General features: G+C 38.1%; 1 protein-coding gene across 4 annotated transcripts in view; it reads left to right on the top strand.

Annotated features, from left to right (window-relative positions):
• LOC144063796 (mediator of RNA polymerase II transcription subunit 13-like) overlaps window positions 1-23,870 on the top strand; it is a 106,450-nt gene that overhangs the window by 30,842 nt on the left and 51,738 nt on the right. For all 4 annotated transcript variants that reach the window (XM_077585640.1, XM_077585643.1, XM_077585642.1 and 1 more), the window contains one exon: window positions 6,253-6,490. In XM_077585640.1, coding sequence (XP_077441766.1) covers window positions 6,253-6,490 — 238 coding nt within the window. The remainder of the gene's footprint in view (window positions 1-6,252; window positions 6,491-23,870) is intronic.

Raw genomic sequence — 23,870 nt, 5'->3', positions numbered from 1 at the left:
TGTCAATCTGTTATCTAAATTCCAGGTTTGGGGATTGAAAAAAAAAACCCCGTTACATTTATACTTGGTGCAGATTTCACTTATGTTGGAAATGTATCCCATTGGCGTGCAGCATAACAGCTAAATGCCGCTTCACCATGTTTGTTTTCAAACTTGGGTTCCACTAACAGGCCCGAGAGTCTGCACACCTTTTTTACAATATTCCAAACTTTGATTATTTTTGCTTCATTCAGCGAGCTATTGTTTGATTGATATCCGAATTAAGATGCTTTCCTGTAGTTTGCTGTAAGGTCAAAGGTCATATCATATCTGTGTCAATCTGTTATCTAAATTCCAGGTTTGGGGATTGAAAAAAAAAAAAACCGTTACATTTATACTTGGTGCAGATTTCACTTATGTTGGAAATGTATCCCATTGGCGTGCAGCATAACAGCTAAATGCCGCTTCACCATGTTTGTTTTCAAACTTGGGTTCCACTAACAGGCCCGAGTCTGCACACCTTTTTACAATATTTGAGGGGGAAAAAACGCTAACTCTTGAGTCGACAAGGGACAGGACACAATTAAACAAAAGCAAAGTGATAATATCAACAAGTGGCAAGAAACTAAATCAAAAGGTTGTATAAGGTTATGACATAAAGATAATGATTTTTTATTTTTTTTAAACTTATGTGGGTGGATATGAAACATCCCCCACATCCGCGTAGTCTGTTTAGTGTCAACGTATTCAAATCAGATGTGAGAAATGTACGGGAATGCAATTAGTGTCTTTTCCGCTCACTTTGAACTCAGATGACCGACGGGTTATGTTGGGGGAGGGTCCTTGAGACACTCCCAAAAGGGAGCGGGTGACGGTGAGGGAGAGCTGAAAGATGAGAGGGTGAGCAGAGATGGCCAAAGATAATAGAGGTGAGAGGAAGGTCAGCGCTTTAGCGGTGGGAGGGGGGGGGAAGCCCTTGTTTTTGGGTCCGGCGCCGAGTCCTAAATTGAACCGAGCGACCTCGAGAACGACAGGATTGTAAGAATGAAACTTTTATTGACAAAGGGAGAAAAAGACACTATTGTTTTTTCCCTTGACCTCTTTGCTTTTTGTTGGTGTTTAAGAGATAACCTTCCTTGATGTATTTTTTTCCTTTAGCTTCTCCCCAGTTGCCATTTACATGTTACGATAATATTTTTAAGCACCGTGACTAATTTTGTATGTTAACTCATCCAGTGCCATTGACGGTTATAGACGTCAAATATTCATTTAAACTATTTCTAACAGTTTAACATTTTCTTACCCTTTTGTTAACAAGAGTATGAAAACCTACAATTGTTTAATTGTACTTTCAGAACAGATATAAAATTCGTGATTAATCGTGAGTTAACTCGCGAAGTCATGCAATTAATTACGATTAAAAAATTAATCGCCTGACACTCCTAATTTTTAAGAATCTTTTCTTCTTTTTTTTTATTTCATCAGGCCATTCATTTTTTTTTTATTGCAATTAATCGCATGACTTCAATAGTTAACTCTTGATTAATCATAAATTTTATATCTGTTCTAGATGTACAATTTTTTCTTCTTCTAGGTTTTCATACTCTTGTTAACAAAAAGTGGGAAAAAAATTTAACTAATAGAAATAGTTCAAATTAATTTTGACGTCAATAGCAGTGAATGAGTTAATAATTCTGTAACTTGGAAAAATAAGTGTTTTTTTTATGGGTACTATGTAAAAACAAATCAGAACCATTGCTATAAATGATTTTTTATAAAAAAAAATGTTTTTTTAAAAACTAACACAACACTCACATCCAATGTCTTAACCTCAGAATCATCGGCGAATCTCGGGTTTGACTGCAGCGGCGCTTTACTCCTCACTGTATCCACCTCACGGCGATTAACAACCGTTACCATTAAAGCCGTGACGATAAAAGGTTGTTTTTGTTTGCGCGGCAGATCGCGGCGCTGATTTGTCACTAAACGCGCCGATTCAACGGCAGATAATTTAATTTGCGGGGTCGACGGGGGGGGGGTTTTCCCTCCGCTTCCACTCGCGTGTTTAAAGTGTGAATTTAGTAAAGGCATTACGATAACAGGCTGATAGTATCAGTCTAGCGTGATGAGAAACCTCAAACGCTGAATAAAAGAATAGCAAAGGTGTTTCTATCTCTTTATTGTATGCAATGAATAATTTGCACAAAAAGATCTAAAGAGACCAAAACATTAGGAACAGCATTGTAATCTAGTGCCCAGGATGTCGCATTTCTTTTGATTTGAAAGCAATTTTTCCCATGGGAAATAAACGGAAATAGGAATAGCTCTGGGTTCAACCTGTTGGCATCATACAACATAAAACACATTTGATCACTTATCAATGATTCATTCCCAATGTGGCTCCTTCTCCTGGCCAACGGGGAGCAGTACAATACTGTTATGCAGACACAAATGAAGAAGACTTTCACAACTACTGTAACTCAATAACTGCAGGAATAATAGTACATTTTTCGCAAGGGATAAAGAATATATGTCTGGGAGTATTGTAATATTTGCCTCAACCACGCTGATGCTATTTGTTAGCCTGTCTATGGCGTTTCCCATTTTGGGTTAGCAAGCTAGCACAGTTATGTTGATTCTGCGAAACAAAAACGTCTTCATTTAATATTAAATTTTGTTTTTTGGAAGAATTATTTATTATCTGTTAAACTGTAAGGATGAATACATTTGTAAAAAATAATAAATGTTTGAGATATTCCTCAATATTGTAATTTAATATGTGACTATTTTCTCAAGGTGCTCTTTCCATGTTTTTAAAAATAATAATAATAAATTAAATAAATTATTATTATATAAATTAATTTAAAAAATAATAATACATTTTTTAAAATAATAATAAATTAGTCAACAATATGCTAAACTGCAGACAAATGAACCATGAACAGTAGCTGTATGTATGACATAGTAGCTTGTATCTCGAAAACCTTATAAATTGGGTCACTTGTATCTCAAGGCAGCGCTGCACTTTTCCGACTATTCACAAAAAGTAGCCGATTTACTGCACCGCTGTCCGCAAAACAGCTGAAATAAAACACGATGCAGGTGTGACAGACAGGCGAGTCGAGTGCACGTCTGCCTCCTGACACGCGTCTGATTCCGTGAGCGCATCCAGCATGGCGTGCACGTCATCGTCATCATCATCATCATCATCATCATCATCGCATCTGTTGTCGCATGTCACCGCGCTCGATAAGTAATCGGCCACGAACGCTCGGCGGGATTCGCCGACACGCCGCACAGAAAGGAAGTTTGCACATTTTGCCTGCCGCGCTTGTGTCGGAACACTGACACTGACAGGTTGCATGACCACCCTTTCAGACCCCCCCCCCCCTCCCCGCCCCGCCCCCTTCCCTGATCCAGTAGCAGTAGACAGCAGTGTCAAACAGTGGAAGGACTTTTGACACTGACTGGGAGTGACGAGGAAGCAGTGCAAGCAGATGTCTCTCTCTCTCTCTCTCTCTCTCTCTCTCGCTCTCTCTTTTCTTTTTTGGGGGAGACGCAGCATCCTTGACCTTGTCGTGGCAAATTTTAAGGCAGGGCTTATCGCAGCGCCAATGTTTATACCTCCCATTACACGCACTGTCATTATAGAAGGCACTCGTTTGTAATTATGGCTGCGCTCGGCATGCAGCTGCGCACGTGCAAAGATGCCGCAGTGCATTGTTGCTTGCGTTCGGACGGACTAATTGGAGTGTGATTCGTCCCATTCTAGTCAAATTCAGCAAAGGCCGGATATTCCGTTGTCTCTAAAAGATTATGGTTTGATATTTGTGTTACAAACCGATTTTCTTCCCAATCTACTCAAAAATAGCCTGGACCAACAATCGTAAACGTGCTCAATATTTCTGATATTAAATCCCGTGGTTAACGCAGAGTTGGGCCGAGCCACAGACTCCACCCACGTCATTCAACGCAATAACAAAATAAATAAAAAGGAGAACAGATAAGCTAGCAGGTCGCCAAGCTTCTTCCATTTCTTCTACTACTACTACTACCGCCACAACAACAAAAGTTAAAGTGTTAAACATTGATTTGTGTGGCTGCTTATGTAACTATTGTGTGTGGCTTGTAAAAATGACAAAGTTTGCCATTTCAGTGGAGTTAACAGATAACAGCATACGCTCTGAAAACAGTTGGGTCAAAAGTAACCCAATTATGGATCAAAAATGGACCAATCCACTTTTTGGGTCAATTTGACCCAACTTTCTGGGTTGTTTTATACAAAATGACCCAATTTTTTTTTTTACCCAAGTAAAGCATTTGACCAATATTTTTGAGTTGTTTTACGCCGAAAGACCCATTTCTTGACTCAAACTTGGGTCAAATTGACCCAAGTAGAGGATCGGTTAATTTTTGACCCAACTGTTTTTAGAGTGTAGTTTCTTGTATTTCGTCCACTTCTACAAATACCACTACTATTACTACCACAATTTTTTTTTAACATGTTAAAAATGGATTTGTGTGGCTCCCTAGCTATCATTGCGACTTGCCTAACTTGTCTTTCATATCTTTTACCACTAAAAATGTCAAAAAGAGTTTGCCACTTAAGCTGCGTTGACAGACTTGCTAACAGTTAGCCTAGCTTCTTATATTTCTAATACCACCACAACAACAAAGAGGTTAAAATGTTAAAAATCGAATTGTGCGGCTGCCTCGCTAGCTCTCGCGCGCGGCTATCCCAACTTCTCTCGCCTGTCATACGCCGCAATCAAAATGACAAGGTGAAGAGTTTATCACTGCAGTTGGAGAGACCACATAAGCTAACAGTTAGCCTAGCTTCTTCCATTTCTTCCACTCCTACTACAAACATTTTAAAATGTTCAAAATGGATTTGTCTGGCTGTCCACATGGCTATCGTGTGTGGCTAGCCAAATTAAGGCTGTCTGTAAAGTATATACACAACATTCCTAAAAAAAAATTGTGTTTAAAGTGTGTTCTATGGCGTGACTGCAATCTTTGACTATCGTCTTACACCGTATGTCTTATGCCATACTGTAGACAAGCTGTGCTTTGCATCCGGTCCAGTGAACTCAGTGCTTCTTTGTCACTTTCCAGCAAGACATGGCGTGCGCATGTGAATTTGAACAGGAAGTAGGCAACCGTAATTGGACATCCTCCGAGGAGTTATTGATCGCATTAGATGTTTTTTTTTCATGTGAAACACAACAGTGCTATTGCAGTGTAAAAGCTTCGCCGCACTCACGTTATTGATTCATGCTTAGTGCTTGCTTTATATCATCCTGCGTGTAGGAAAAATAATTACGCACCAGAACGGCACTCAAAGACAAAAGACCTCCGGCAAGTGAACAATTTCAGTAAATTGCTCACATCACAGACCTCCTGCATCTTCTTGAGCTAACTAACCGAGTAACTAACGGCAATAAAAACAAAATTCGTTTTGCAGAAATGACCAACAATCAATCCCAACCATGTGTGAGAAAAGGAGCCCTCGTTTATTGGACATTATCCTCCAGAACCCACAAAAATGAGATGACTATCCACCAAATAGAGACCATATATTATTTGTATTATTTATTTTTTGTCCACCTGGTGTCCCTGTCATCATTTTCTACACCGTAGTATCTGTAACCTTGAATGTGTGTGGCTTTCCATCAATTTTCACCTGGATATACACATTTGCCAAAGTTAGTGAGTTTATGGCAATGTTGAGATCTACAAAAGTCGATTCGTTTATTGGAAGGATAGCAGTAAGCAACGGCTGCAACATGGCCTTCACACTGCTTGATCCTTTAACTCATTCACTGCCATTGACGGCTATAGACGTCCAAAATTCTATTTCAAAAAACTATTTCTATTAGTTTAACATTTTTTTCCCAATTTTGTTAAGAGTATAAAAACCTAGATTTTTTTAATTGTACATTTAGAACAGATATAAAACTTGCCACTTTATAAACTCGCAAATTTGAGTTTTTAATAATTAACTTAATGAAGTGGCAAATTTACAAAAAAAAATTCCCGCGAATTTGCCACAGATTTTTTTCTCTCGCAAATTTGCTACTTTCTAAAGTCCCAAATTTGCCACTTTTTAAAATGTCAAATTTGCGAGTTTTTTTTCACGAAAAATACGGGAAAATGAATTTTTGATGTCTGAAGCCGTCAATGGCAGTGAATGAGTTAATACAACTTGAAAAAGATGAATGGCCGCCGATGCTAACGAGGTTTAATCATCATTTCTCCCTCTCTCCCTATCAGGCGGATTTGACAGGCATCAAATGGCGCTGCTACAACTTCCGTGGCAGCGGCGAGTACGGGCCGGTGATCTCGGCGCCCGCCCAGGACGACCCGGTCCTGCGCAGCTTCATGCGCTGCGTGCAGGCCAACCTGCTGTGCGTGTGGCGCCGCAAGATCAAGCCCGACGCCAAGGAGCTGTGGATCTTTTGGTGGGGAGACGAGCCCAACCTGTCGGATGTCATCCATCATGAGTTGGAAGGTGAGCGAGAGGAGTCGGTCCTCTTTTTCTAGCCGTCTAAGCGGACTGTGCTAAAGTGTTTGGGCATCGTTGGATTTGTTCATAATGACCCTGTGTTTGGTTCCTAAAAGTTGTTTGAAAAAGACTTCAGAAATATACAAGGGTCCCCTAAAATACTATCTTTATTTATATAGCGCTTTCACATTATATATATATATATATATATATATATACAGTATATATATATATATATACTGTGTATATATATATATATATATATACATTTTATATATATATATATATATATATATATATATACTGTATATATATATATATATATATATTATATATAATCAAATAGACACCGTTTGCCTACCTTGGCCTCATGGAGGCAATATAAGACAGACAAATGTCTCAGCTCCTCACTGAGGATAAAGAATATATGACTGAATACTGTTGTATATTTATATAGAGACTCATCATTTTCCTTTTAGCCGAGCCAGGCAAGCTACTATCAGTGGCATATGCAAATTTCACTGTGCAAACGCCCGCTCCTGATTGGTGGACAATTTCGGCGGACGTGTTAGAGGAGTTTGTTTCCTGTGTCTTGTCTGCATATGCAAATTTGGCTTTGCGAACCCCCTACTCCTGATTTGGTGGGCTGGTTTCACGCTCGTTCATGGTTGGCTTCTGTCCTCGGCTTCCTCGAGCATCAGTTTTGAATGTTGCGTTTACAAAAATGACGGATAGCACCTTTAAAGGGATATACTGTACATGTGTTAGCATTAGCATTAAGCTAGTGAGCTAAAGGTATGTTTGTTTTAAATATTCACTTTAATTCTCCTAGCTTGATGTTAAGCGATAGTAAACTTTAACTCGGAGTGGCATTAACTCATTAGCTCCCAAAAACGTATGAATATGTTCTATGTTTCAAGTGTCCCAAAGACATATTTATATGTTTTTTATGCTAGAGCCATACAGAAGGCTTTGATGCAGCCTCTCACCTGCAGAGACAGGTTGAGGAAATGGTAGTTATTACACAAATGGCCAGCAGGTGGCCGCAGAGCAAAGGAGATCAACCAGGGCCATGTTGAAAAAAACCCGCTATTTTACTCACATTTCTAAATAGATTTGTGAATAATGATTAAACTCAGCTATATTCTAATGCTAATTGCTGCAAAACGTAAACACATACATGATGAAAAAATAAACTCTAATCTTTTTTTTAGTAGGCTCCATGTTTTTATAGCAATAGAATACAATATTCTGCGGGCCTTGCAAAAGCAGTCAAAATCCAGTAAAACAGCAGGGAGCGAAGGGGGTTGCTTCTGTGAAAATGGCTGGGAGGGAATGAGTGAAACAACTTATGAAAGCAATGATGTTCAATAATGTGACTTTTTTTTTTTTTAACTATTCGTCAAAGTGTTGTTTATTGTGAAGTGATTTTGAGCAGAAAATCGGCCAAATGATGGCTCATATCTGGTAAAACTCGCAAGTTGGGTCACTTGCATCTCAGGTCACCACTGTAATTAAAAAACACTAAGTGCAGCGCGAACTGCCGGCGTGCAAACTAAATCATTGTGCGCTGTTTGTAACCTTGAAACTTTGTATATAAAGACCATCGTAAACTGAGGACCACCTTTATTTAAAAACATGTTTTTGGGGGGAGGGGCATAGGGACAATTGACATGAGCTCGATTACGCAACAAAGTCCAGCTACCGCCACACTCGATGCGCCAGATTCACTTGCCTTGTCCTTGATTTGAAAAGAGCCGCCATTGCAATTCATGTCATCGCCCTCCCTTTTAGCGCAGCTCAACGCACACACGTGCTGTTGTTGTCGAACACACAAAAAAGGTCCCCTGGTGGCGCGAGCTGTCGAGTCCTCGGCGGGGGCTTTTTGTGCTGTTTGTTTAAAGACGCGTTTGTGCAGAAAGTCCTTTTATTTGAGCTTCCTATAGCGCATATCTATAATGTGTTTGCTTTGCAGCTTCAAGTGTTGATATGCTGCTCGGGTGCCATCGCGATGATGAAGCGCCGCGCGTGCCAGCGAATCACACTTGGGAGACTTGCGACCGTCAGCACTATTTGGCCCTATTTATAGAAACATTTGCATTATCTGGCCGCGCACGTGTGTCGAAATCCAACGTATCGACTAAGCCGCGGGAAGACCGAGCGCGGGGGAGGCGGCGGAGGGATTATATTATTCTGCCTCTGCTTTCATTAGAACAAGAGAAGATGAGGGGGGGGGGGTGATAGATAGAAGAGTGGATGCAGAGGTTGTCGCGATAGTGAGAATTGGCCACGAAAAGAGCTTTGAAAGGCGCGGCGTGCGGATGCTTGACAGATGTCGGCGAAAAAAAGCCCTTTGTTCCCCGCACGTGTAATGCAGAGCGCCCCCTTTTTGCTACGTTGATATTGTCGCTCCAGACATGCGGCTGGCGACGCGCGCTCGTCTAATAGCCTGTTGGAAGTGCGCAGGATGGAGAAATAAACTCAGCGTGGCGCTCGGGCACAAATTAGGCTTCGCGGGAGAAATCTATTGTGCGCTCGACCGAAGGCACTCTACTGTATGTACTGCTTTACTTGGCAAAGTGATACTGACAGCTCATGCTGAAAATATGCATTGAGCTTAAAATAACCTTAATAATAAATCCTACACTGCTGAGACAGAAAAGCTTATGTTTAAAATAGGAATGTTCGATACCGCTTTTATTCAGACCGATACCTTTTGATACATAAAATCCGAAAAGAACGATACTTTTGATACATAAAATCCCCCCCCCCTCCCTAGAAAAAAGCACAATGATAACATTTTTCTTTAACATTTCATGAAATTAACCCTGGAGAACCCACGGGGTCAAATTTGGCCCCTATAAATTCTGCTACTCAAATAACAAAGACTTTTTTTTTTTTTTTTTACAAATTTAACTTCAAAAGTCCAGAGTGCCACTTCTGACCCCTGCGTGGGGCCATCTAGAGGATGAATATTGCACTTACATGAGCCAGAGTGGTGGTGACAAGATGCAACAAATAAAACAAAAAAATTATATTGTTCAATGTAGCTGTGTATTTGATTGATTATTTTCTTAAATTCTAAATAGTTTACTGACAGTTTTTGTTATTCTGATTTTCCTAATCCTAAATTAGGGAATAAAGGGTTAAAATTGAAAAAAACATATATTTTGGTGTTCAGTGAATTTATAGCAGTCATTTAATGTATAATTCATAATTTTCCAAAAAATAAAAGGGTTCTTGGGTTCTCCAGGGTTAATTGCAATTTTCTGTTTTTCTAATTTCCAAATCATATTTTTGTGAAATAAAGACCATGAAATAAAGACAAATTATCAGGCCAATACCGATCGGCATTTGTACTCACACATTAGTCCAAAATGCATATCACTGGCGTCGGGCCGAAACCTCGTAAGTCACAATTTGGCAAATTGAATATTTTTTCAATAATTGATATTTTTGGTCAGTCCACATAATCTACAGTGTATCAAATGTCTTGCTCTCTTTGATGATGCAATGCTAAAAGTGACGATTTTGGAGGTTCAAGGTTTTGACCCGACACCAGCGATATTTTGTTTAGTGGCCCGTTTGCTGCAGTACTAAACTTTGTTAAAATACTGACATCTGTTTAGGTTTGGGCGGGAAAATTTGAAATTGATTAATTTCTAAATGTAGCCAATTAATAATGAATTCCACCCATCAACTTTCTGTAAGTGTTTTCAAACCTTAGCAAAAAAACTTACGGCACACCACCAAACAAAAAAGTCACAAAAAGTGGACGCATAGGTTATTTACAGTGTCTCTACCTTCTGCCATCTAGTGGAAGAACATGAAATTGTTCTGCGTGTCATTATACGTCGCCGTCATAGATAGTGTGCATTAGTAGTTTTTTTAAACTACAAAAACTTCTCAAATTTTCCTCATAGTAATACCACTATTTGTTTTACACAATTTATGATTTCAAATTTGTGCCTTTGTACTTATCTTGAGATATTTATACACTAGCTTGGTTAAAGTAAAAAAAAAAACAACCAACAAACAATCAGGCACTGTGAGATGGAAATGATATTTCCCAGGCTTGATGTCCGAACCTTCCTGGGCTGCTCAGTCTTCATTTTTTTTCCTCCTTTTTTTTTCCCGGAGAGCTGCGCAGTCTTCAAGCTGTCAGCACAAGCCAGCAAATGAAAACATGAGCCATCCTGTTGCTTATTTTCCATGCAAACAGGCTAATGCGTTTGCACAGCGAGACACGAAAGATGGATAGCAAATTTGTCTGGATTAGACGTGTTGATCTTGACCCCGGCAGGCCACTAACACGAGCTGGCTCGATGGGACTGAAGTGGCCCGAGGACTTCCTGTCCTGGAATCGAGCTTCCGAAAATTCACAACAAAAGTTTTACGCTGTTAATATGACTTTGCTTACTTGATTTTTTTTCTTTCTTATTACAAAATGTTTTTTTTTTTTTAAGTATATAGTATCATTTTTTTTAAGAAAATAAAGGTGTCTTTTCCAGGACAAAAAAAATTTTTTTTTTTTAGTCACTAATGACTTTCTTCCCTTGTTAAACTTTGACCTATATGTTAATAATATGAGAATTTTATCTCTGAAAAATACGACTATTATTGTAAAATTATGACTTTTTATGTGAACAAAATAAGTCTTCTTGTAATGATTCTCACATTTAAATTAATTTATAATAATAACATCACAACTTTCTCGAAAATAGGCAACTTTTTGATTCCTTTGGTATTTAGGGGTAGTTATTTTTAATTGGCATTGATTACAAAGAAGTCCTTGGAAAAATCCGACTTTATTCTCATAACATTGCTACTTTTTATCCAGACTATATATATATATATATATATATTAGGGGTGTTAGAAAAAATAGATTCAGCAATATATTGCAATATTACAGCACGCAATTCTCAAATTGATTCAATATGCGGCCAAATTGATTTTTAAACATTAATTTTTTATGGAAATATTCAACAAAACTTCTTACTTAGGGTTAGGGTTCACACATTAAACATGTTATATTAATGGAACATTAAGCCTTGATATTTTATTTCAGTGCTGTTCAAAACATGAAACAGCACTGCAACCTGTTTGTTAAAAAATTCAGTTATAAGCCTGAATTTTCAGATAAATAAATACATTTTCGTACAAATCTTACAGTATACATGTACAAGTTTACTGCTTATTATTTTCTAAATTTGACTTAAAAAAAAAACATAGCAATAGTCAATTTTTTGATTCGTATCGGGATTAATCGGTATCGAATCGCGACCTATGAATTGTGATACGAATCGAATCGCCAGGTACTAGGCAATTCACACCCCTAATATATATGTATATATTTTTTTTTATTTTTTTATTTTTATTTTTTTTATTTTATTTAATTTTTTTATTTTTTTTTAAATTGAAAATAGAGACTTTATTCTCCGTATCATAATAATTTTAATTGTCCAGAAAAATGTCATCAAAATTTTCATGACTTTATCAAATATATTTTATTATGATTGTCATTAGATTACTACTTACTTCTCATTAATATTTAGACAAAATATGACTTTTTCGTAAAAACTAACAAAAACAGGTTTCCTCACCATAAAAAAAAAAGAAAAAGGGATTTGTCGTAAGATTACATCTTTCCCTCTTGACCTTTATGGCCGCATTTGGTCGTCAGGTTTAATTTGTGTTTGGTCCTTCAGAAAATGTCATGGACATTTTGACCCGAAAAGTTTTCGAACCCCTGATCTGCCTAATGTGTCTCCCCTTCTCAGCAATCGTGACAGTCAAATCAAATCAAAAAGAAGCGGAAGATCCCGTAATTACAACGTCCGTCCGTAAAACCCGCTGACCGAACGTGTCGGTGTGAAAAAGCGCTGAGTCGCCGCACGGTTAAATGTTAAGAGCGTCGCTATTGTTTGAAGGTGATAAATCTCTTTAACTGCTGCTTAAGTCTAAATAAATGATGCCTTTGAGATAGTGCCAGGAGCGCGAAGCCGCCAGGATGGAGTGTCACCCCCTCGGACTCGCTCCACCTCTCTGTCTTTTGCTTCAATGGCAACTCTTTAAGGAGCCTGTCCTCACGCTAAGTAGCGTCCTTAAAAAAAATGGGTTGGCCTGAAATGTGTAAAAATATGCTTTGAGTGCTGTTTATGAGCGCATAAGACGAATGAGCTGAGTCATCAACATGTCGCCTGCACAGCCGCAGAGAAAGTGACATATTCTGGATGCTAGACATAAATATGAATACACTCACAATGTTTAGTTTAGTACGATATGATAATGTTGCACTTTTTCATATGCCGTGACGGTCAATGTTGGAAAGTACAAATATGTTAAATTCTGTACTCAAGCAGATTTTTCTTATGCGTGATTATTTTATCTGGTGGTTAGTTTTACATTAACTCTCAATACATTTGAAAACAGATACTGTAGCTACGCATTCTACTCTTTCCTTTTGTCAACATTGGCTTGTTACGTTGTTCAAGTTACCCGCATTGATAATGCCACGCAAACATAGAAAGGTAACAGCAGTTGAGATTTGGGCTTTCTACGAGCATGAATAGATTTTCCGTGGCCTAAAAAAAAAAAAACACAAGCATTTCACTTTCCTTTCTTTTCTTTGATCCTTCCTCGGGTCTCCTGACAACCTCACGGCTCTACCTGGATTCTGAAGTATTCGGTTTAGGTGAACGGTGTGGGATTTTTAATAGGTTTTAGGTGATGTACATACTCACCCACGTACAAAAAAAAAAAAAAAAAAAAGCGAGAGCAATGATGATGACGTCAAATCGGTAAAATTACCGAATGAACAATACTGAGCTCTTAAGGGAAAAAAACCAACAAAAAAACACGAGCATTCAAAAATTTTAGTCTAATCTGAAAAAAGACAAGTAAGCCACATATTTTCAAGCGTTAGCATTAGCTAATTTCACGTTAGCAAATCTAAGGGAACACGTTTTGATAGCATAAAAGTCGAGCCAAAATCAGTTTAGAGAACAAATAAATAAATAAAGACGTGACTTGATTTATTGTTTCTCTTGGCACAAGCCACATTTAAGTTTGTTATTTTCATTGTGCCTTCAGTAACTTCATTTTTAATTTTGTACTTAAAACAATAGAAGTATCGACTGAATTAAACTAAAGTATTAGGAGTTGAATCAGTACTTCTACAATCTTTTCTTCTACTCAAGTACAGAGTGCAAGTACAGTACTTTCACGCAGCTGCAGGCTGATGACAAGCCAGCAGATTTTTGGAGGTTATTGTGCATCGTCATCGCCGCGTTAATACTCGCGCACAAGCACAATCTGCGAGTGCGTATAATGAGATGATTCATCATAAGGATGAATATTTCATCAAAACAGGAGAGAGATATTATCTTTTATCCGGCTATTTAAATAACTGCCATATCGTAATATACCAGCTGTGGTCCCGTGAGACCTTTATGCAAATCAAAAGCAATTCATTAGACATGAGACAAATTCTGATACGCGTTGTCTGTGCCTTTTAACGTTATCAGCTAATCAGCTAATGGTTAACAAACAAAAAAACGAAGCACTTTTTACAGCTTGGTACTTCATTTTTTATTTTATTTTTTATTAATTGTGTAAAATACAATGTTATTTGTTTTTAATAAAAAACAACTCCGCTGGTGTTCCCCAGGGTTCACCATTAGGCCCACTTTTGTATGGCTACAAAGAGCAGCTACACATGATCTGTTCTTGCCAGCCGGTTTTGCTTGTCCCAACACAAATATTGACATATGAGTCCTAAAGAAGAGTTGATAATGAATGCAAGGTGAGGAGTTAAATGGAGGCTGATGACTTTTGATCACGCCGCAGGCGTTGTTCCCGTGCGCCGCCACGACAGCATGTGGTCAAGGTGAGTGAAGGAGGAAGACTTAACACAGCCGAGAAAATGTTGCTTTTGCAACTGTTTGTTTGCTCACTTGTAAATTATACAGAATCATTGATCTGTCTTTCGCGGTGGCTTCCACAACACTTCTTCTTTCTTGAAACTGTAGTTAAGCTGAGCAGAATACAAATGATTTGGGGAGGGGGGGGGGGGAATAGATTTGGAAGGAAAGCTACAATTGATGGGCCAACCAACATGAACTCGGATGGTACTAATACATGAAACCAAGTCGGTTAATCATTAAAATAAGCTACTAACAAAGTACGAGTCAGAATAATTGCAGCAAATGCCAATATAAACTAAGCTAAGGTTGCTAATTTAGCTTGGGGAATATAAACCGATATACTCAGACGGCAAGCTTTCTCCTTTATTTTTTATTTGCTTGGTGTTCAATTCGGGTCGTTTTGGAAACCTTTGTACACAAATACAGTACATTAATAAAACTCTCAGGCTAAGCTAAGCTAGTTAGGCCTGTGGTCATCGCCTATTACAGGTCATAGGCTGACTAGCTTTGACAAGCTAGCATTAGCAAGTTAGCGTTGGCATGTTGAACTAATTGCCAAGCTAATAAAACCCAACTAAGTAAACTGAAAGTGAAAATTAAGAAGCTTGAACATTCGCGCATTAGCATTATTAGCATGTAGACAATTTGGCTTATTTTGTAAGTTCATTTCCTTTCCCGGTGTGCCACTTCCACCGTGGGGATTTTTAAAAATAAATAAGTGTGATGAACTTCCTGTCATTTTAGAGTAAGAGCTCATACCTGTTAAGCAGGCAAGCGTTAGCAGTACCTGACATCACAATTAAGGGGGGGGGGGGGGGGGTTGTATGTTGCTAACCACTCTCAATTTAATGCACATTTAATTCAAGCACTCCTTGGAATAGTACAGAGTGGAGACATGATTAAATAGCACATCTCAAATGTGTCATTTGATTCTCCCAGAACGTACAAATGACTCACTTTCATCGTGAGCCTTCTCCTTCTGAAAACATTTTAGCATCATTATGAATGTTTGAACAGTCGCTGCCTTCCCGTGGGAGTGAAAGCGAAACAAAGTGAGAGATGAATTTGAAAAAAAAAAAAAAAAAAAAAAAAAACGGGCTCGTTCATATCCATTATCAGCTCTGGTGCAATAAAGATATGCGAGCAACAAGTGGATCCGAGCGGTGGCACTTATGAGGAAATAATCACGCGTAATGGAATTAACAGGAGAGGGGATGGTGACTTTACACGGGCACGAGCACGCACACGCGCACGCGCACGGGCGTGCGTTCATGCAAATATAAACTACTTCATGCGGAATACAAAAATAGGATATTGTAGGAAGGCTCAATTCAATGGTTCAATTCATTACGCGAAGCTTACATTGTAAAGGTTCATTTGAACTCATTCACTGCCATTGACGGCTATAGACGTCAAAAAGGAATTTGAACTATTAGTTTCACTTTTTTTCCCTCTCCACTTTTGTTAACAAGAGTATGAACACCTAGATTTTGTTTTATTGTACATTTAGAACAGATAGAAAATGTGTGATTAATCTTGAGTTAACTAGTCAATAAAAAAAAATGTAATGGCCTGATTCCCCCATTTAAAAAAAAAAGAAGAAGAAAAGATTATATATATTTTTTATTGTAATTAATTGATTAATCACAAATTTTATATCTGTTATAAATGCACAATTAAAAAAAAATCTAGGTTTTCATACTCTTGTTAACAAAAGTGGAAAAAAATGTGAAACTAATATAGTTTAAATGATTTTTTTTACGTCTATAGCCGTCAATGGCAGTGAATGAGTTAATATTTCACAGAAGGCCAATTCTTAACTAATTTCTGTTAAAATTGCGATTTTTATTTTTTATTTTTTATGTCGTTGATGAATTTTGGATTTCGCTGCGAAACGATCATGAAATATTTGACTGTGTAGTGAATCTAATATTAAATTAGAATGAAATGATTGAGACGGCAACCAATCCAAATGACCACTTAATTCCAGTCAATTACCATATAGTCAAAGCATTATAAAATATTTTCAGGATCTCTTGCATACATTTCTGGTAATTATCTGTGATTTTTATTTATTTGTTTATTCATCTATTTATTTATTTAAAAAAAAAAAAATTAAGTCATTTTGCAGTTCTTCAAATGCATTCCAAAACAGACAAGCGGAAACCGTTTTAGCTTTAAAAGTGGCCACCAATTTTCACCCTCCGCCGTATGTGAATGTGATATTTTTTTTGTCCGCTTAGTGGCTGTGCAGTGCAAAGACGTAAAAAAAAACTTGTTAATTGAACTCCCAGCAAGACACCAAATAAACACATTTGGCCAAAGTGTTCCTTAATTTGCTGTTGTAGGGCAGATTTGCTGAACAGATGCAGCGTTTATAGCCATGTTCCCCATCCCGACGCACACACACACACACACACGCACACACACACACACGCTCACACACACTCACAATGGCACCTGTCCACCTAATAGCAGTATCGCATCCTCGGATCGGTGGCGCATGAAGTGTTTTGCTTGAAGTGCAGCACAGCAGCAGTTGTTAAGGGACCGAAAGCTTGCGCGCGTTTTAAGCCGGTTGCTTAACGGCGGCTCCGACGAATGTTAAACGCGTCCGAATACGCTTTGAGGGCTGATGGGGAAAAAAATCTAGGTATCGCGTTGTCGCTGCGCACAAATTAGCAGCTGCTTCCCAGTGCGCATTGCTGTCAGACTCTCTTGTAAAAAAAAAAAAAGGGATGAAAAACACGGGGATGACTTTGTTTTCAGTAGTGCAAAGTAAAGTAGTCATTTTTGTTACTGTACTTATGTTGAGTCATATTAATTTATTCCCATTAGTCTAGAGTCATTTTAATTTAAGGGCCACTTTCACCCAAATTGGAACTCAAGTGGATCGGGCCAGTAATAAGACAAAATATTTCCTTTTTTTTTTGGTGCAAATAATTATAATTAGATTCTGAAACTCGTCCCGTTTATTATTATCGTATTTCGGAATTAGTCCAAAGAAAAATTCCTGAAAAATCCTCAGTAACAGCCAAATGACAGAACGTCATTTTTTTAAAATAAAAAACTGCAGTTTGTGTTCTGTTCTCACGGGTCAGATTGGACACCCTGACGGGCCGGTTATGACCCGCGGGCCATATGTTTGACAACCCTGGTCTATTCTCGCACTTTATTCACTCGACTGCATTCTTTCTTATACATATGAATGCATTTTTTTTTTTGTCCAATCAGAGTTCAGTCTCTGTGTTGCCATATTAATCATTTGACGCTGGCTCTTGACGACGTCAGCATTTTCTGTCCTCTGATTGGTTAGTTAAAGCAGAACCCGTTACCGCCAATTTGGACTATTAAAACACATCCATAGCGATCTGCGCGTTAATATATTTAATAATCGGCACCCCTGGTGAGTATGATATACTCAGCATAATAAAGTGGCCTTTTATTGTGGGCAGCCAAAAGCATTATTGACTCCGGCAAAGGAGAAGTGCTCACTAATACAGATTTAGATGCTTTTGAGTTCAGATTGTGAATAATGGGAGCAAGCACATTTTTTTTATAATGTTGTTCTTAAGTACATTTCTAAATTCTGTACTTAAAAAAAAAAAAGTAATAATAAAATTACTTTTACTATATAATACATACAATTTACGAGTACTTTTGCCAATTTACGAGTACTTTTGCCACTTTTGCCACCACGTTAGACAGCATTTAAGGTTACGACTGGCCGTAAATCGGCGACTATGAATTTGTCGGAAGGCGTCAGAGATCAAGGGCAAAGGGACCCGCAGGTCATTTAAAAATAAAGAAGCCGAATAAAAAGCCAGTCGATGAAAAATGAGCTTTTCATGGGCTTGTTTTTTAAAAGAGAAATAGCTTATTATTATTCATTGCAGAGAAACAAACACGCTCTTGAGAGTGCACGTGTCTTATTTGTCTTGTGTGAGCTCAACAAGGTCTTTATGGATAAAAATGTAATGAAGGAGCCTTTTTTTTTTTTTTGGTGAATTTAGCAGGATTTGGTACAACAAGCCGCTGGCAGACAGTTGGCATATTCTAGTAAAAATAATTGGGCGTTATAGAAAAATTCCCCCCCCCAGGTTTTTTGCTTGAGTCGGCCATGTTTGTGGGGTCAATTGTCGCAAGCAATAGTTATATTTTTGAGGCAGTCGGCCATGTTTGTGGAGGTTTTGCAGTCATTAGTGTTGGCGAAGTGTATTGCAGCAGGTCTTTTTTGGGGAATTGTTGTCAAATTTGATGGTTATCATTTTTGTCACTCCCAATTGACGTTTGCAGTCAAAAGTAACATAAAACAAAAGTTGACGTCTGAACATAATGATATCAATATCTAATTTTTTAAAACGCAATATTGGTTGTTTTAATATAGATTAATTAATTGCTCATGCACAGTAAATTTCATAGAGTCAATTTTACTCCATAAAAAACTATATTCGGTCCCACTCTAAACAGAGTAAACTTTACACTTGGAAGAGAGTAAAATACAAAAAAAAAAAAAAAAAAGAAGACAGCCATTCTACCACTTGAGCAATGCCAGACTTATTTGCTAGTTAACATATTGCTGATGTGTCTAAAAACGAGACCAAAAATTGAGGTTCGAGGGTTCCACCTTACACTTGCAATATACTGACACAGAGCATAAGTGGCACGGGTCAGCGGTTAGGTTGGCAGTCTCCAATCTGAAGGTTCACATTGTTCCTTAACTGTCGAGTGTTTTTTTTTTTTTGTGTGTGGAATAATTGACCCTCTTCCGCGTAAAAAGTTGACTTTGTTTAGACTGGGTTCGAATATAGTCTTTTAGAGTAAAAAAAAACAACTCTACAAAATGTACTCTGTTTGTTAATGAACTGTTTCCCACCCACCCCACAATTGAAAAAGGTACAGCCCATTCATCTAACAATTTTCCCCCCAATTTTTTTTTTTGGGGGGGGGGGTTAGATCCACCCCAGAATAAAAAAAAAACACTGCAATTTGTTTTCCCCTTGGGTCAAAGAAGTACAGATATTTGTTTATCTTTAGAGGTTATAATTGGTATAATCAATTGATTTTAATGAAAGAGACACAAATTCGGTGGACTAGTCGACTATTAAAAAAAAAAAAAAAAAAAAAACTCCAGTCATTAATCATTCAATCCTCTGCTTGATTTTAGAGGAATCTATTTACTCTTTTTAAGAGACAAAGATGAAAATATTCTCCCCACCCCTAAATTTAAAAAAAAAATGGTACAGTCCTGTCATCTTACATCATCCACCATGAACAGTGAAGTGGCCTTACAGTTACTTTTTTTTTTTTTTTAACAGCTGAACTCTGGAGGAGGTCTTGCGCTTTCCTGACTGTTATTGTGGTTTCAACTTGAAAAAAAAAAAAAAAAAAAAAAAAGTTGAGCTCTTGTTCACATCTCTGCAGCCCGTGTCGCACTTTTCCCCGCCCGCCTGTCAACCCGCCAGTCGCACTTCTTCTCTTGATACCTCGGAAATTTCCCTCACTCTGTAACATCTTCAAAAACTCTTTCCTCCATCTGTTTACTCCTTTAATATTCTCTCTGTCGCTCTATTCAGTCTCTCCTTCACTCGCGCACAAAGCTCTCATTCTTTCTGGCTGTGTTTTTTTTCTTTTAAAAAAAAAAAAAAAAAGGAAGGAGAAGAAAATGTATGCTCCCTCCCCTCCCCGCCACCCTCACCCTTTTTCTGTGTGCAGCTGGGAAACTTCACCCTTACATCTTGTCACACACACACACACACACACACAAACGAGGGTCAGGAGGTCACAGGCCACGCCCTGGCAGCCCAAAGGGGGGCGGCGACCAAAGGAGGGAGAGAAGGAAATCAGAGATCCTCAGTCCTTCCTGACAAATTTACAGACAAGCAAACACGACTGAGGTCATTTTTTCCTCATTTCTTCTTTTTTTTTTTTGTGTACAACCCACCAAGCTCGAGGGTAAAAAAAAAAAAAACTTGACTGAACATTTGTCCGTTTGCTGTTTAGAGACGTCGAGGTGTGAATTTTCCCAAAATAAGCGCGCAGTCTATCTGATGGGCCTCGAGAGAAATCCCAGATGTTGCCTTAACAAGCCTTTTCTTCTTTTTTGGAAGCACACGCCTCCTCCGCCATCTCACCCACTACATGTACATCTTCCCCTCCCTCCTCTTCCTCTTCCCGCCCCCCCCCCCCCCTCCCCTTCATTTTCTTTTTTTTGGACGGGGCACTTTCCACATGTGACTCATTCTTTCACCAGCAACAGCGAAAAGAACGATCTCCATTCTCGCTCCCCTTTCGACGGTCTTATCACCTCCGTGGGTCTCCCTTTTTGACGGAGCGGTTGCCCCCCCCCCCCCCCCCCTCGAGGCGGGCGGCGACCTACTTCTTGACTCCATTAACAAAAATAAAAAATAATTATTCACTCCGTCTGGTTTAAGTTGCGCTCCGGTGAGAGACGTTCCGAAGACGAAATCCCGAGGGAGCAAAAAAAAAAAGAGGAGCAGGCATTGATTGGCACTCGTACAACAAGCCCCGCCCCCCCCCCCCCGCCTTTTATTTGCCGGGGAGCGGAACGCGCTAACATCACAGAGCGACGCGGGCAAAAACAAGAGAGGAGAGCAAAATAAAGCACAACAAAGGCTGAAGAGAGGAGGGGAAAGAGGATGGAGAGTTGGAGGGTGGCAAGACTGGAAGAGGCGGGCGTCGCAGGAAACAACGCATGCCAAGGAAAACTTGTTGACACAGAAAAGCAGCTCGGGGGTTGTTATGGATCTGGGCTACATTTTTCTTCTTCTTCTTTTCCATCCAAATCGCATCATTCCGCCATTTCCTCTTCTTACAAATGAGTCAGGAGATATTTTAAACTGAAGGAATTAAAAAAAAAAAAAAATCAAAATGGCATTTATTTCACCCTCAATATTGCAATTATTTTTAAGTTATTCTTTTTAAACAGAGTAAATTTTGTAGAGTCATTTTTTTTCTTTGACTGCCAAAAACGTTAAATAACGTTTAGTAAAACCCTATGGATGAGTGCCAAAGACGTTAAAAGACGTTTTTTTCAAAACAGAGGTGGAACTAACCATTTTCTATTGTTGATTACTGAAAAACGGAATAAGGTAGAAACAAACTTTTTTTTTCTGATGAAAGATGAGAGTCCAATCTTTCATTTGGTAGTATGTGTGTTTCCATAGTCCAAACACATAATTTTCTGTGGACCTTGAAAGATCAGTCAAAAATGCTTAAATCGGCTGGCACCCACGGCATCCCTTTTCTGAAAACGTCGTGGCAGTCAAAGAGTTAAAAGACTATATTCGGTCCCAGTCTAAACAGAGTAAACTTTATACCACAAAAAAACAACAAAAAAAAAAAACGTACCATATTGAATCGTAATCCCACTGAATCGAATTGAATCGTTACATTTTAAAATGGCTACATCATTGAATCATATCGTATTATCTTTGGTGGAGAAATGAGATGAGTATGAAAATAAAAACCTCTATATTGTTTTCAAAAAAATAATAATCGTGGAATACCAAATTTGTGTTTGTTAGTCCTAATTTTTTATATTTTTAATTTAATGTATGATGCTAATTTTTATGACTCATTTGTTTTTGTGGCTATCTTTTGACTTTTGCGGAAAATTTTAGGCATACAAGGACAAGAAGACTTTACTATTTAAAAAAAAAATCTGGGGAGAATAAAACTTTTTTTGTGCGTAGCTACGTTGGTTTTCTTGTTGGTAATTTAGCATTCCTTGCTGAGGAGGATAAGATGTTAGATGAATGGGCTGTACCATTTTCAATTCTGGGGTGGGTGGGAAACGGTTCGATAAGGACTCTCAAAGTATAGACAACTTTTTTTAACTCTTTGACTGCCAAAAACGTTAAATAACGTTTAGTAAAATCCTATGGAGGAGTGCCAAAGACGTTAAAAGACGTTTTTTTTTTCAAAACAGAGATGAAACTAACCATTTTCTATTGTGGATTACTGAAAAACGGAATAAGGTAGAAACAAACTTTTTTTTCTGATGAAAGATGAGAGTCCAATCTTTTTTTGGTAGTATGTGTGTTTCCATAGTCCAAACACATACTTTTCTATGGACCTTGAAAGATCAGTCAAAATGCTTAAAATCGGCTGGCACCCACGGCATCCCTTTTCTCAAAACGTCTGGCAGTCAAAGAGTGTTAATAACAATGCAAAAAAAAAATTCTGGTCCAATTAACGGCAATTAACTCATTCACTGCCATTGACGGCTATAGACGTAAAAAATTTATTTGAACTATTTCTATTAGTTTAACATTTTTTCCACTTTTGTTAACAAGACTATGAAAACCTAAAAAAAACAGATATAACATTTGTGATTAATCAAGAGTTAACTAGTGAAGTCATGCGATTAATTAGGAAAAAATTTAATCGCCTGATGCCCCTAATTTTTAATAATCCTTCGTTCTTTTTTTAAAAGTATTTTTTTAATTATCTTTTCTTTCTTTCTAAAAAAAAAAAGATTATTAAGAATTAGGGGTGTCAGGCAATTTAAAAAAAAAACATAATTAATCGCATGACTTCACTAGTTAACTCACGATTAATCACAAATTTTATATCTGTTCTAATTGTACAATAAAAAAAGGTTCTTGGTTTTGATACTCTTGTTAACAAAAGTGGGGAAAAAAATTAAACTAATAGAAATAGTTCAAATGAACTTTTGACATTTATAGCCGTCAATGGCAGTGAATGAGTTAATACAAAATGCCCAACTTTACGCTTAAGCACGAATAGCGCTATTTTGCGATGCCCAAAGCAATCGGAAAAAGCACCGTCCAATAACGCAAATGATTCATGTTTACTGTAAACAAATTCATGCTGCTCTATTTCATGACCGTGAGTCGAACCGTGCACGCGTTTGTGGTTGAGACGGGACGATACAGTCATCGGCTTCCCTCCTGCTGTTTGAGGACGTATATCAGCAGTTTGTGTGGCCTTTCAGCCCGCGTCAAGTGACTAGTACGGACAAATTGATTTTCTCCCCTGGCCTTTTCTCGCTCTCTCTTTTAAAATCAGCTTTTCTAAGCTGATTTTGTTGCTGCAGCCGCACAATCGATGCTTCCACTGCAGACGACTTCCGCCAGAGTTGAGTGTTTTAACAAATAGCAAAAGATGAATTCACGCTGCCACGCTGAAGTAGAGCAACATGTACAAGTATGCGCGAGTAGAAAAAAATACATCAACAGTGTCTTGTTTCGAGTCCTTCCTTTTTGTACAGCTGCTGTTTTAGACACAAAGTAGTCCGCAGATGGCACAAGAATGACATGAGTAATTTTGACAATATTGACAATTTTTGCCATGAAAAATAATTGACGTCCTCCCCAAATATTTAGAATTTCTTATATTACTAGTTTTTTTTCAATACTATAAATAGTCGGGGTGGGAATCTTTGAATGTGTCACGATTCAATTCCGATTCTTGG

This window comes from Vanacampus margaritifer, chromosome 14 (assembly GCF_051991255.1).
Source record: "Vanacampus margaritifer isolate UIUO_Vmar chromosome 14, RoL_Vmar_1.0, whole genome shotgun sequence".
NCBI lineage: Eukaryota > Metazoa > Chordata > Actinopteri > Syngnathiformes > Syngnathidae > Vanacampus > Vanacampus margaritifer.
Note: the sequence above shows the minus strand (reverse complement) of the source record. Positions and strands in the feature narration are given on the sequence as shown.